The 15,210-nt window shown below is 33.1% G+C and overlaps 1 protein-coding gene across 1 annotated transcript in view; it reads left to right on the forward strand.

Annotated features, from left to right (window-relative positions):
* Positions 1-506: 506 nt before the first annotated feature.
* The window catches only part of LOC126737170 (bone morphogenetic protein receptor type-1B), a 450,789-nt gene continuing 436,085 nt past the window's right edge, over positions 507-15,210 (forward strand). Inside the window, exon 1 of the mRNA XM_050441933.1 lies at positions 507-666. Coding sequence (XP_050297890.1) covers positions 588-666 — 79 coding nt within the window. The 5' untranslated portion in view covers positions 507-587. The remainder of the gene's footprint in view (positions 667-15,210) is intronic.

Genomic DNA, 15,210 nt, shown 5'->3' on the forward strand with positions numbered 1-15,210 from the left:
CTTTTTTTTTATTATATAGCAATTCTTTTATAGTTTAGTTGCATGAATCTAATACAATTCATGCATTCGTACATTTATATATTTAATTGATTTTCCTGTAACTGGGTATATGTAACCTGTTGGAAATAAAGCTTATTATTGATAATAAAAGATGTACACGCCTTCTTTCCATTGTCTAGTTCACTAGGCTACACTTGGCTAATAACTGACTAATAAACTTCTGACAACTGTGGATCGTGATCCGCTGTATACGCGGCAAAAATCAGCTCAGTGTAAAAGCTTGAGGGCGATATCGCAACGGCAATCCGCTAGCGGCATGTCGTGCCGCTTCCGCGTCGTGTAAAAACAGTCTAACGGATGCTTGAAAAATCGCCTTTAGTAAGACGTACACATGTCCATATCGTGCATTCAGTGCACATATCCATATCGATATTGCTACATATCGCCCACATCTAAGATCATTTGTCAAATAAAGAAATCTGTTTTATCCGCAGTTTTGAAGGATAATTTTGAGATTTTAGACGGGTGTTTTGTGTTATGTGTGTGAAAAATTAGGGAAATTTAGGTGAACTGATTTTAAGTGTAAAATGAGTGATTCCTGGAACTCTGGATTTGGAAGCGTTTACTTCCTAAATGAGTCGCATGCTGAGGAATTAGTTCAAACAGGTAAATTTTGTTAAAATTGTGTGTGCTGATGTTATACGCAGTTGACAGATTTCCACTCCTTTTTGTATGTTATAAGAAATAATGTATACCTATTTGTTTATATTTTGATGTTTAGATTTTTTCGAGTTTGACTTTAATAGATTTTAAAGCGATTTTGGCAAATAACTTGCTGAGAGACAACAATTTAATCAGGTTTGCCCAGATCCCATTCTATTTCAGTCAGCTGATTAATGTCATTGATTGATTCTTTTACTATATTTTTACTATACTTTGGCCCTTTAGGGTGGGTTGGTTAATTTGGATTTTTACGGACTCAGTATACTTAGGCTAAGGTCAATAAACAAAACAAATTGATAAAATAACATGTACATAACATCATTAAAAAACATTTAGTTCACTTGTTAAATTATTGTATAGGACTCTGCAACCCACTTAGATTTTTGAAGGAACCTAAATATTTACTAGATGGCGCTGTATAAAGCTATAGGCCCAATGAAACAATTTCCACCTTCACCATTCAATCAAACAATTTATTGATGTTTTATAGAAAGAAATTACAGTTGTAGACTTTTATGTAAACAATTACAAATTTTAACAATGTTAGGCTTGTATATTTACCAATGCCTGTTGTATGTAAAAACACATCTTTCTGAATTCTGAACATTACATAACTTCTTTTTGTACAGAGTCTCCTACTATACCAATATTTAGAAATATAAAAGCCTTATCCTGGCTGTCAGTCTATATAATCTTGAGGAATTTAATTGCATTTATCCTTATAGTCCTTATTTCTTTATTATATCATATTATTATGGACCTTAGGTATGTACATTACTGTTTGGGTATATACTTTTTTGTGATTGATGTTATAATGTTGAGTCTTTTGGTAGTATTTCTGGAGGACTAGAATGCTGGAAACTGTCTTTGGAGTAATCAAGAGACTCTCTAAGAGTCCATAGGGGCCGGGATGTCCTCTTGGAAACTATTTGTTTATATTTTAATGTTCTGGATTTTTTTCTGATTTTGTTTTAATAGTTTTTAAAGCAAATAACTTGCTAAGAAACAATAATTTAATAAGGTTTGTCCAGATCCAATTCTATTTCAGTTAGCTGATTAACTTCATTGATCCTTTTACTCTACTTTGTTGTCCTTTTAGGGTGGGTTCATTAATTTGGATTTTGACTGAATTTGTATTATGCTAACATCACCAACAAAAACAACATGTATATATCATAAAAAAATATTTAGTTTATGGTTACCTCATTCTATAGGACTCTGCAATCCACTTAGATCTTTGTAGAAACCTATATGTCCACTAGATGGCGCTTTATATTCTTATAGTCTCAATTTAAAAAATTTTACCTTTTAATTAATCAATTACATACAACAATTTATTTATGTTATGATATAAGGAATTATGAAGCCAGAAAATTGTAACGGATATGGAAATTCAGAATAATTATTTTATTTATTTATTTATTTATGGAATCCATTTACAAAAGTGTTACATAGCATACCCATACAAACATATATATTCAGATACAAAACTATCTATAAATCAATGAAAGGTGTAAATGAGTTAATTAATTAAAGCCCCTATGAAATAATATTCTTTAACTGCCCCTTAAAAGATGTAATCCTAGAGTCAAAAAAGCTTATCTATCCTGACAGACCATTAGCACTTTGAACCATTCATGTAATTGGCTCATTAATGCCATAATTGGTATGGTGGAATGGGAGTGAAAATATTTCTGATTGTCTATTCAATCTGGAATGCACCCTAAGTTTAAAAAGAGACAATAACTCAGGACAATCTATAGTAGCATTTAAAACCTTATGCATAAAACACATAAGTCGAGTAATGTTCTTCGTGACTCTAATGTGGGTAAGTTCAGGTTATCCCTGACCCACTGATAGTAATACTCCTGTCTCCTGTAACCACAGCTAAAAGCAGCCACCGTTAAAAATTTATTTTGAGTTTCAATCTGCTCAATGTAGCAGTTATATGACGGAGACCACACAATTGAGCCATACTCCAAGATGGGCCTAACAAGAGAGCAATAAAAAAAATAAAATAAAAATAAACTTTATTGTATGACATAAAATGAGAATACCATACAAAGGTGGAAAGTACTGCTACACATATTTTAATAACCACCGTGCTTAAATATCTAAACCTAAAACTAAGACTGCTAATATTCCTACCTATTTATTCATACATATGTATATATTCAGTAAAATAATTATGTGTCACAATAAATTATTTGATATATTGCTCTTCCTTATATAGTCCTTAACTTTATGCTTAAAAGTAGTGTGGCTTACTTCCTTAAAACTCACAGGCAAGATATTATAAGTATAGATCTCTGTGTAGGCAAAATAAGTTAAAAACAATTTACAAAACAACAAACAATTTAAAAAATTCAGTGCGATGCTGAGGAATTGAAAAAATATTTTTATGGCGAATATCTACTGAATGCCGTGGAGATGCCCACGGCCCATCAAAAACTCCGACAAATAAGCAGGCTCTTTGAGATTTTTTACTTTATATACTAGACTGCTAAGATTTGCAAATCTTCTCTCTGCCATATTTAAAGTATAAATTTCTGAAATATGCTGACTAACATGATCCCTGTGTGAAAGATCTTTAGTAAACCGCACACATGAATTTTGTATTTTTTGAATTTTATATTTGTTAATTTCAGTTAGGAATGGACCGTATACAATATTAAGGTAGGCAGGTATACTAAGTACTAGGCTTTCAGTAAGAATTTTTTTACTAATTAGCGGTAAGACATTTTTGAATTCATGCAGAATTTTGAGTTTGTGATATGATTTTTGACAAATGTGAGTTACATGAGCATCAAATTGCAACCTGCAATCCATGTGCAAACCAAGGTTTTTTACTTGATTAGTCCAATTAATTTCAGACTCGTTAATTTTAAGTTTAACAGCTGTGGCAGTTTCTAAGTTTATCTCATTTTTAGAAAACAATATAGCCTGTGTTTTTTTAGAATTAATAAATAAGGAGTTTTGACTCGCCCAAAGAGAGATACGCTCCAAGTCATCATTAATGAAGGTTAAAGTAGTGGACAACTCATTAGCCGGGGTTGAACTATAGATTTGTAAATCATCTGCATACATATGGTATTTACAGTGTTTTATGTGTTGAATCAAATCTGATGTAAAAAGTGTAAATAAAAGTGGCCCCAGGAAAGAGCCCTGAGGCACACCCCTGCCCACAACCCTCCAGCTTGAGATGCTCACTGCTCCCTCAGCATCTGTAATTCTTACTGCCTGTTCCCTATTTCCCAGATAGCTGCCAAACCATCCATTAGCCTTTAGGTTATAATGATTTAATTTAGCTACTAAAAGATCAGTGTTTAAAGTATCAAAAGCTTTGGTCATGTCAATGAGCACTGTTGGGCAACAGTGACCATTATCAAAGGACCTTGTGATATCACTAGTTATTTTCAACAAGGCCGTGGCACAACTGTCGTTAGCCCTAAATCCCGACTGATATTTAGGTATTATACATTTAGGAAGAAGATAATCTAGTATTTGGATTTTTACAATTTTTTTAATTATTTTGGATGGAGTTGGCAGTATACTAATTGGCCGTAATTCACCCACAGAAGTTGGGCTGGATACTTTAGGAACAGGCATTATGAGAGCCCTTTTCCAGATATCAGGAACAACGCCAGCCATGAAAGACGAGTTAATAATATTAACAAGAGGGCCTAGACACGTCGAAATACAAGATTTTAACACGCGTATAGAAACTCCGTCTATCCCAACCGCACCGCTCCCAACACTGTTCAAGGCCCTAAGCACCTCAAGTTCTGTTACAAGTCTAAATGTAAATGGATCAGAATTTATAGATGAGCTGAGAAAATCATTTAAAAGAACAGGATCAACCTGTGCAGCAGGTGTACTATCTATAAAATAATTATTTATTATATTTGGTTCTTTAATGCTACTTGGAATGGGAGTAAATTCATTAATAATAATTCTCCAATTAGCAACTTTTTTCCAAAAATCTGTACTAGAACCTTTACATTTATTTATTTCATTGGAAAAATATGCCTTCTTTTCTAATTTTATAGCCTTATTGACATAATTTTTTAGATCAATATAATACGTTCTACTAGAAGCAGTTTTTACTGAGATATATTTTTTAAAGGTTTTATGTTTCATTTCAATCATTTTTTTTTAGATTATGGGTTAGCCATGGTGGACTGGTATTTCCAGATTTTCTCAGCTTTAATGGACAAAACATATCAAACAAATCTAACAGTTTAGAATTAAGTATTTCTACTTTAGTATTAACATCGTCCGTCTTATATAACTCACGCCAATCTAGATGCTCTAAATAATATTTAAATTCTTCAGAGTTAGTCAGTGTAAAATCTCTTTTATATATCATAGTCTTAATCGGCTTCAGTTTATCATTTTATAGTACAGAATGCAGCCTCATGTCTGTCTGTATTGGATCACAGATACACCATGATCCTTGACTAGGTTAATATTATTTACAAAGATGACTAGTAGGCTTATCAATAATTTGAGTCAAATTAAAAGTTGTAAAAATATTATATAAAAATTTACATTCTACAGTGGTGCTATTTAAAATATTAATATTAAAATCTAATGTACATATAAAGACGTCACAGGTACAAATCACTTCTGGAATTAAGTCATGCAAGTATTTTAATTCAGAGTATGCCACTGCTGGTGGCCTATAAACTACTCCCACAGTTATGTTTTGCCCTTCATGCTTAAAACTTATCCAAAGATGGTCAATGCCATATCCTGAGTAAGGCAGATCAATAAGAGTTGTTTTTAATTTATTAGTTACATAAATTGCGACACCACCTCCCCTACCCTGCCTGTCTTTTCTATATAACTTGAAATTTTTTATTGAAAAAGATTCAGAAAGGAGTTTATTGTTAAGCCATGTTTCAGAGACTGTAATTATATCATACTTAGATTTTTCTATAAAGTGCCTAATATCTAAAAATTTATTACATAAAGACCAGGGATTTATATGAACTATATTTAATTTGTGCTTACAATTAGGTATGGCTGGGTGAGGGTCAGCTTCTTTGGGCAGTGATGGAGTGGGGATTACTAGAACTATTTTCTGTGTTGGTATTGGGTTCTCCTGTGAAAATTTCCACAGGTAGGTGGTTTAGCTTTATGAGAAGCCACTGAGCCTTGTGTCCTTAAACGATCCACGTAGCAGCCATCCGGCCAAAAGCTTTCGGAAAGGTATGTTGTTTCCAGCTCTTCAGGTATTCCAAGTTTAAATGCAGCGCTATTTGGGTTTTTATACTTTGACTGAAGTTTTACACACTGATAAACACCAGCATATTTTGGGTTTAGGACTGCAATTATATCTTGGGGACTAGTGTTCACATCCAGGTTGGAGAGATAAATCCTAAAGTTAATTTAGCTATTCTCTCACCAATATTTTTATTTGCCACGCGTAACTTCGGTTGCTCTGGACCTGTGCATATCTTTCCAGATGATGCATTGGATAGGTTAGTCTGGCTACTAAGTGGATTTCTACTAACTTGTGTGTCTTTTTGTTTTGGCACATCATCATTGACAAATATAAGCTCATTCATTTGAGTATTTTGGGCCTCGAGCAGTTTGGATGTTGGAATTGGCTTTTTAGGTATCTCTGCATAGTTTGTTTGATTTTGATGTTCCAGATTCTTGGTTGTATCATTTTTGTCAATTGGCTCACTTTTTTGTGTGTGCTGCCCTATGTTGTTTAGATTGGCGGAAATTTGGGAAATAGAAACTTTTATTTCACACAAAGACTGATCTACAGTGGTAGTGAAAGTCTTAAAACAATTTTCAAGTTTCTGATTTTCAGAGAAATTCTTGCCTCCACCGATCACAATCGAATTTTCCTCCAAAGCTTTGGTTTTATCAGTTGACTTTAAAATTCGAAGAGTTTCAGTTGCTTCCATAACAGACTTTTTGTTTTTGTTAACTTCGCCTTTTAAGGATTCAACTTCAGCCTCTAGATGTGCAATTTTTCCATTAAGAAGCGGCAACTTTTTTACTAAGAGCCTACAATCTGTGCAGATATCAATCAAAACACGAATTACTGATGGGATAATAACTCGGATCTCCGAAGCCATTGCACCTGAACAGTTTCTACACACCACTTGCTCGCAGATGTCACATGGATATCCGGAGAGTGCATTTTTGTCCTCTTTTAAAATGCAATCCGCATTACATTTAAAACACTTTGACATGTCAGTATAAATAATGAAACAAACAATGAAACTGGAACGCAGCTATGATCTCAAAATGTAAACATAAAAGATGGCGCAGGACAATTACAGATAATAACTTTTGTTTATTAGGTTAAAATGTACGTTTTTCGATGACATAAACACTCACAGGGAGTAAAAACTGTTAACAACCCTATACACACTATTTTCTATAATTATTTTGAAGTAATTTTATAAAAAATATGAGAGGAGGGTTTACTGGTACCTTGTATTGCGACTACGTTCGTAAATGTACAAAACCTTATGCATAAAACATAAGTCAAGTAATGTTCTTCATGACTCTAATGTGGGTAAGTTCAGGTTATCCCTGACCCACTGATAGTAATACTCCTGTCTCCTGTAACCACATCTAAAAGCAGCCACCCTTAAAAATTTATTTTGAGTTTTTTCAATCTGCTCAATGTAGCAATCTAAAAGTAAACAAAGACAAATCAGTTGTAGACTGTTGGATAAAACCCAGCATTTTCATTGCCCTACCAGTCACCTGATTGATGTGACTTTTAAAAGACAACCTGGAGTCAATAAATATTCCTAAGTCAGAAACCTCAGTTTTGACAGCAATTGCTACATTATTTATTTTATAAAGAAAAGCAATCGGGTTTCTTTGCTTAGAAAAAGTCATCTTATGGCACTTATTGATATTAAGGGACATTCTATTCAAGTGGCACCAATCAAAGAACAAATTGAGGTCTTTTTGCAGAAGCACAGCATCAGAAAGGGATGTGATAAGCCTAAATAGCTTAACATCACCAGCAAACATTAGCACACGACAATTTTCAAGTTTCCAAACTAAATCAATCAAAAAGAGGCAAAACAAAACAGGGTCCGAGTGAGAGCCCTGTGGCACCCCAGATGGCACCAAAATTTCAGAGGAACATGTACCTCCAAGATTAACAATCTGGGTTCTACCTCTGATGAATCCCGAAATCCACTGAAGAAGAGGCCCCACGATACCTAAAGCCCTAAGCTTCTGCAAGAGTACCCCATGGTTAACCCGATCAAAAGCCTTGGAAAAATCTGTATATATTGAGTCAACCTGAAGTCCCTTCTCCAAGCAGTGGTAGAGGTAGTTGACATACAGCACCAAATTAGCATCAGTAGATCTGCCTTTTATAAATCCAAATTGCTTAGGATTAAATAAAGATTTAAAACTCCAGGCAATCCTATGACTGACTAGGCAGCTTTGGCAACTCAGATTGGTTACACACAGCCCAATAATTGGAAATTTCATTTCTACTACCAGATTTAAAAATGGGTTTTAGAAAACTTCTCTTCCAGAGAGTGGGATAAGAACCAGTACCTAGAGATTTGTTAAAAATGAACAGTATTGGTTTCGTAAGAACACAAACACATTTCTTTAGGAAGAATGCCGGAATCCCAGCTGGTCCAGCGCAGAGCTTATTCTTAGAGGAAGTAATAACCTCATAAACATCCTGCGTTGACAGAGTTAAAGTGCTCAGACAAATGGATTTATCAAAATCAAAAGATGGTATGTCATTGACTTGCTCATGAGAATAGACAGATGAAAAGTATTCTGCAAACATATCCGCAGTATTTGAGATATTCATACTAAGAAAGAAAGAAAGAAAGAAAATGTGCTATATTATGTAAGACAACAAAATCTTGTACAAGCATCCTAAAAACTAAAAAATTCCAAATTCACTTTAAATTTCAAATTTCAAATAAACATAACATCTAAAACACTTTACCATAAAATTTACACACATTACCAAAATTAATCATAACAAAACAGATTGAGAAAAAAAAGCATCTTTTTGATAAATTTCATTAAAAAATAAGTAAAGCTGTCAATAAAACAGAATTTAGAGGAAGTAAATTAAATTATTTAATAGGAAACAAAACTAAAACACTAAAATGATGTCAGAGCACAGGTTAAAAGGTATCATTAAAAAAATCGTCAAGGCTATAATATGCCCTGGATAATAAAAGTGATTTAATTCCTTTTTGAATTTCTTAACTTCTAAAATTTGTCTGATACATAGAGAAACATGGTTGTAAATTTTTTTGCTAAGGTATATAAGTGAGTTCTTGGTGAGGGAGGATGTAGGGATTGGTAAGGGAAATTCGTTTACCTGGCGAGTCATATGACCAGTGTTAGAGGGAGGTCTAGGATATTTATAAATAAGAGTAGCTGTTTCTAAGATAAAAAGAGAAAAAAGAGTTAGGATTTTTTGAGATATAAAGAGAGGTTTACAAGAATCTCTTAACCCAGCGGAACATAGGTATCTAACTGTATCTAACCTTTTTTTGAATCACAAAAATTATGTTTAATAATCCCTTGTTGCTTAAACCCCAAAAAGGCAAGCCATAACGAAGATGCCATAACTAATCCTGTTATTGTATGTTATTCTGGAGGGAAGACTAAAACCAGTTCTTTTGTTTTGAATATATGACCAGAAGTACGGATTGCCAGCAACATTCATTTCCACCTTATTAATGTATTGTTGATAGCACAGCTGTCTTAAGTACTCACATTGTTGTCTCAACAATACAAATTCATCATAATCCTGCTGTTAACCACTAATTTTAAACTTTTTGTGAATTTGTTTCTTTCTTATGATCAAACTGCGAAGCTCTGAAGAAAACCAAGATGGAAAAGAAGAACTTTTGTACCTCTTTAGAGGAATAAACTTTTCCATTGAGGAGTAGATCACATTATAGAAAATTGAAACTATGACATCAATAGATGTCTCTCCCAAAAACAATTGATTCCAGTCTATCCCAGCAAGACAATCGTTAATTGCTATGTAATCTCCCTTACCAAAATCATAAAAATATTCCTCATATATCATATCATCAGAATTTTCTGCACAACAAAGGTCAAAACTAATTTTAAATTGTTAAATATAAATCACAAGAAAATTTTAAAAATGCATTTACCTAATGCAATAAAAATATAAAATAACATCCAGTGAATGCCTTAGGCTAAATCTACACAGAAATACATTTGAATGATAAAAAACTACATATAATAATAATAATAATTTTTTATTTTTTTATTTTAATTATACAGTTAATAATAAAGTAGCACAGCTATTTTATCTAACTGTCCTGCTTAAAATTTAACTAAGGCTTACATTTCTTTTCATAAGTGCTATCTAAATTTACTATTATAAAATATTCAGGGGCATCTCAGATATTAATATTTGCATATAGAGTTTCAGTAAAAACTTATCGTAAAGTATCTACATCATGTGTTGAAAATAAGAACATGGTAATTATGATTAAAATGATTCAAAGAGCATGGAGAGATTATGAACATTGTGAAAGCACAGTTTTTTTGATATTGCGCCTAAAGTTGGATAGTGAGGTCAAGTTCATTAGGAAGGATATTAAGTGATTTAACAGTATTTTAGCTAAAAGAACTTTTAAACTTTTCAGTTTTATGCTTTGGAATCACAAAGCTATCACAATTAAGTGTATGTCAACCATGTGTTGCAGAGTGAGTGGTGAATTTATCAAAAAGATATCTTGGACTTTGGGACAAAACAATTTTATAAGTAAGGGTTGGATATAACGGATGTACCAAATACCTTTCTTCTAGATTCAACCACTTGGATGCTTCAAATAAGGGCGAGACATGATCGAATTTTTTGCCATTGTAAGAAAATTTAAGGCAAAAATTTTGCAATTGTGCAAACTCTATTATTCCTTTTGATTAAGTGTTGGCCAGTACAGAACATCATAATGAGAAAAATTAGACATTGTTAATGATAATGAATCACACAATCTTAATTTAATATTGGTTGAAAGAATTTTACTCATTGAAAAGGTCTTTGAATTTTCTGTAGTTTGTTCTACTAAGTTTCAAATTTATGTTATTACTGTTTATAGATCGCGTTTAGCTAGTCAGGTATTGTTTCTGGAGAACTTAGAGATTTTGCTGAGTTAGCTTTCTCCTAATTCCTCAGTCATCTTGACAGGTGATTTTAACATGAATTACAATGAACAAGCGAGTTCTTCTGCTCAAAATATCCTAAAGGGTTTTAAACTTAGTATGCATGTAAATGAGCTGATGATGAATGATCATGGAGCAACAATACTGGATTATATGTGTTCAAATTAAAAATGTCCCATGTAGTGTTCTAAATACTTCTCTCTCAGATCATGAAGCGGTATTATCTAAATTTCCTCTACTCAAGGGCTCTTGCAAAATTTAGAGCTCTTTTTGAAGAGGTCACATGGCTTTCAATTGAATGTGATAAACCACTTGAGGATTTCCATGAGGTTCTGAAGAGGGTCTTTAATACTAGTTTTCCTATTGTTAAACTTAAAAGAAAAAAAATCTAAGAAATGTTGGGTAACAAGGGGAATAAGAACATCTTCAAAAAAAAGGAAATGGCTTCAGCGTCTGAGAAAATTTAATCATAATAATCAACAATTCCAGAATTACTAGGAACATCATAAAGTCGGCAAAAAGAAATTATTATGCATCAAGATTGTCAGCTTAAAAAAATGTGTGTAAAGAAACTTGGTCAATTATAAATGACATTAGACAAAATTATGGAAAATCCCTTGTACCTGATTCCAGTAATATTACGTCGGATAAGCTCAATGATTTCTTTTGCACAGTCGGAAAAAATCTAGCTTCTAAAATTGTGCCAACCAAAGACGCCTTGTAATATTTGTCAGACAAAAGAGTCCGTGATACATTCTTTTTATATCCAACAGATGTAAATGAAATAAAACTTCTGATTTTTGAAATAAAAAACAAAAAGTCTGTGGGATGGGCTGCATGTCTCTTTATATATTTCAAGAACTGAGTGCTTCTGCTATTAATTCGTTGGTAAGTATTATAAAATAACTTGTTTTCAAGAGGGCATTCAGTCTTCCTAAAAAAGGCTATAATCATACCGTTCCACAAAGGCTAATTTCTCTTCTTCCGACATTGGCTAAAATTATAGAAAAACTCGTCAAGGTTAGAGTCATTGGTTTTTTAAATAGGAACAACATACTGTAATCAAATCAATTTGGCTTTCGAGAACACATGGGGACGGATGACGCTCTATTTTCCCTTTTGGATCAGCTGTGCATGAGTCTAAATAGAGGTGAGGTTTCTGTAATCTATAATATCTATAATATAATAATAATATAATATCCTTTATTTGCCAACAAAATCGTATACAGGACGACAAAGCAACGTCATACAAAGGAGGATCTAGCTCCCATAGGATACATTAATTTTTCTTATCTAGAATTTATAGAGGCAATATATAAACAAAATAACAAAATTTTAAATAAATATTCTAAATAACTAACATAAGTTTTCAAATAAGTAACATAAGTTTTTTTTTAACATCGAGTCCACCTGCCTACCCCAAGGACACTACATCCCTTAATCTTCTAATCAAGCCACACAAGCTAGCTAATTTGGAATAAAGGTTTATAATATGTTTCTCTCAATTTAAATTGGGATCAATGTGTATTCCTAAGAATTTAATACTATTGGCTACAGGGATTGACTGCCCACCAGACCACACAAGTAGAGATTCTGAGACAACAGTGGCCTTCGAAAAATTAATCAACCCCGTTTTACTAGAGTTCGAAACTATTCAGACACCAGGTTCTCATGCGCTCCATTGCGGTTGAGTAGCCCCGTGAAAGATCTGCCACTGTCCTCCTGGCAACTATAACTTATGTGTCGTCGGTGAATTGACAAATCATATTAGAAGGGAACAGCTCAGGCAAACCATTGACATATAATAGGAAGAGCACGGGTCCCAATATTGAGCCCTGAGGCACACCTCTTCCTATAATTTGGGGGCGGGAAAACGTTGGTGAGGCGGAATGTGTCACACAAACTATTTGTTCTCTTTGTTCTAGATATGAACTGAGTAATTTAGATGCTGCACCCCTAATGCCATACTGTTCCAGGATGTCCAGCAGTAAAGAATGGTCAACCGTGTCAAACCCCTTAGACAAATCAAAATATAGTCCAGCCACAGTGACCTTTCTCTCAAGATTCTCCATGATATATTGTATTGCACTATAAATGGCCATTTCCGTTGATCTTTTGGGAACGAATCCGTATTGGTGTTTATTTATTATTTGATGGTGAGTTAAATAATAATTCATAACTATTTGATAGATAACCCTTTCAAATACCTTTGATATGAATGCTAATACGGATTCATTTTTTCTCTCTTCTTAAAAACAGGCACTACTTTTGCCCTCTTAAGAGCAGAAGGAAAAATTTGGGTTGCAAGACTCTCATTGATCACATTGGAAATGGGTCCGGCTAAGTGAATCCCAACAAACTTTAAAACGAATACCGGAATTTCATCCAAGCCAGAGGAAAATTTATTTGGGAGGTTGATCAATATCTGAAAGATATCCTGAAAACTAACAGGATTGAGAAATATGGTTGGATAATCATTATGCAAGTCATGAATATTGGAGTTACAGCCTTGTGGAGGGTCAAGAGTAAAATGTTGAGCAAAAAATTCTGTGATTAAAGCTGGGTTTTCAATGGACTGACCAGATTTTGTTATCATTTATAGACTTTTTATAAGAGGAGATGTAACATCGATATTGTTTCCTTTCACGTTTGTATGTAATGTAGTGTTCCCTAGAATTAGTATATTTGTATCAAACATAGAGATCTTTTATGTACTTAGAATATCTTTTTATCTCTGGTGTAATCCAGGTTGGCTTCTTATTTTTAAACCTAGTTGTACTTATTGGAAAAGCCAAATCAAAATAATAGAAGAGAATGCGAAAGAAAGTATTAAATTTTCCTTCAGCCGAATAGACCTCCTCCCATGCCTCAGACATCAGCATATTGTAAAATCGATTCATGTTGTGTGTCGAGAATTTTTGTCGCTTCACAACTATACCACATTCGGTAACGATTAGAACAATCATAACGATCAGACAGATTAGAAACAAGAACTTCAGAAGATATGACAACACTTGGATTCATATTTGTAAAGATGTTGTCCAACTGAGTGGTACAATGAGCAGTGATTTTAGTGTTGGAGTTAACGTAAGGTATTAGACCAAAGGTCTGCATTAGTCCAAGCTCGAGTCCAAGCAAGGCCATCATGCCATGGTCATCAGGATTACTAAAGTCAACATTAAAGACTCCTGAAATAATAAAAGAAATTTTGTTATTATACATCTCATCAAGTAGGTTAAGCAAAATTGTGGAGAGAAAATTGGCTGTTACCACTAGGTGATCTGGAAACACAAACAACTATTATGGAACTATTGCTATTAATAACAATTTTAGAAATGCAAAATTCCAAGTGCCAGCCTGTAGACTGTTTACTTCCTCTACTTTAACATGATCACTGAGATCATCTTTATAAAATATAGCAGTGCCACCTCCTTTTGAACAAGAGCGACCATAGTAACTTGAGAGGTTATACCCATGTATCTTTACAAGTGTTATGTCCTGGTTTTTTTGGCAATGTTCAGTAATTGTAAGAATGTCAGGAGATTTAATTCATTATTCATTACTAGATTGGAGCCAGATACTCCTCAAAGGCACAAAAATAGATAATATCAACGTAATATAAATTTAATTTATACATTTTTATTTTTTGCTCTTGCGCAACATGCCGATATAAAAGTACAACAATTCAATTTTTAAGATGTCAAAATCACAATCAAATTCTAAGAAAATTTTACTTACTTGTTAGTAATGGGTGTAAAAATTCCAAGTTTTTGATAAGCTTGATTTTAAGTTTTCCTAGGAGTTAATGCATTACTACCTACTTATTCAAGACCTACACTCATTAATTAGCATTCTGATACAAATTCTTTTTTTTTAAATACGCATTTTTTCGCAAAAGTCAAACCTCAATACAAAAGAAATACAGTGGCCGCCTAAGTTATCGCATAAATTCGATAAAAAATTAGAGACATGATTTTTTTAAGAAAACGCTCGGACCCGTCGATTTTTATTTTAAGTTGCATATTATTTCACATACATTTTTGTATGGAACAAAAAAAAAGAAATAAATCGGTCATTTTTTTAAATGAAATGCTATATTTTTTATTGCATTTATGAAATATAGGCGAAATTCCAAGCAAGTTTCGTATAACACACCTTATCTCAAAACTTAAACTGTTTCAGAAATATTTACATTTAACCAACAAGAAAGCAAGTAAGTACGTCTATGTACAAATTAAGATAAAATGGAGGATAAAATGTTATAAACTGAGAAAACTCTTATTAAAGTATCAAGTGTTCAAACTGATCCCCATT

Source organism: Anthonomus grandis, chromosome 6 (assembly GCF_022605725.1).
Source record: "Anthonomus grandis grandis chromosome 6, icAntGran1.3, whole genome shotgun sequence".
Lineage (NCBI taxonomy): Eukaryota > Metazoa > Arthropoda > Insecta > Coleoptera > Curculionidae > Anthonomus > Anthonomus grandis.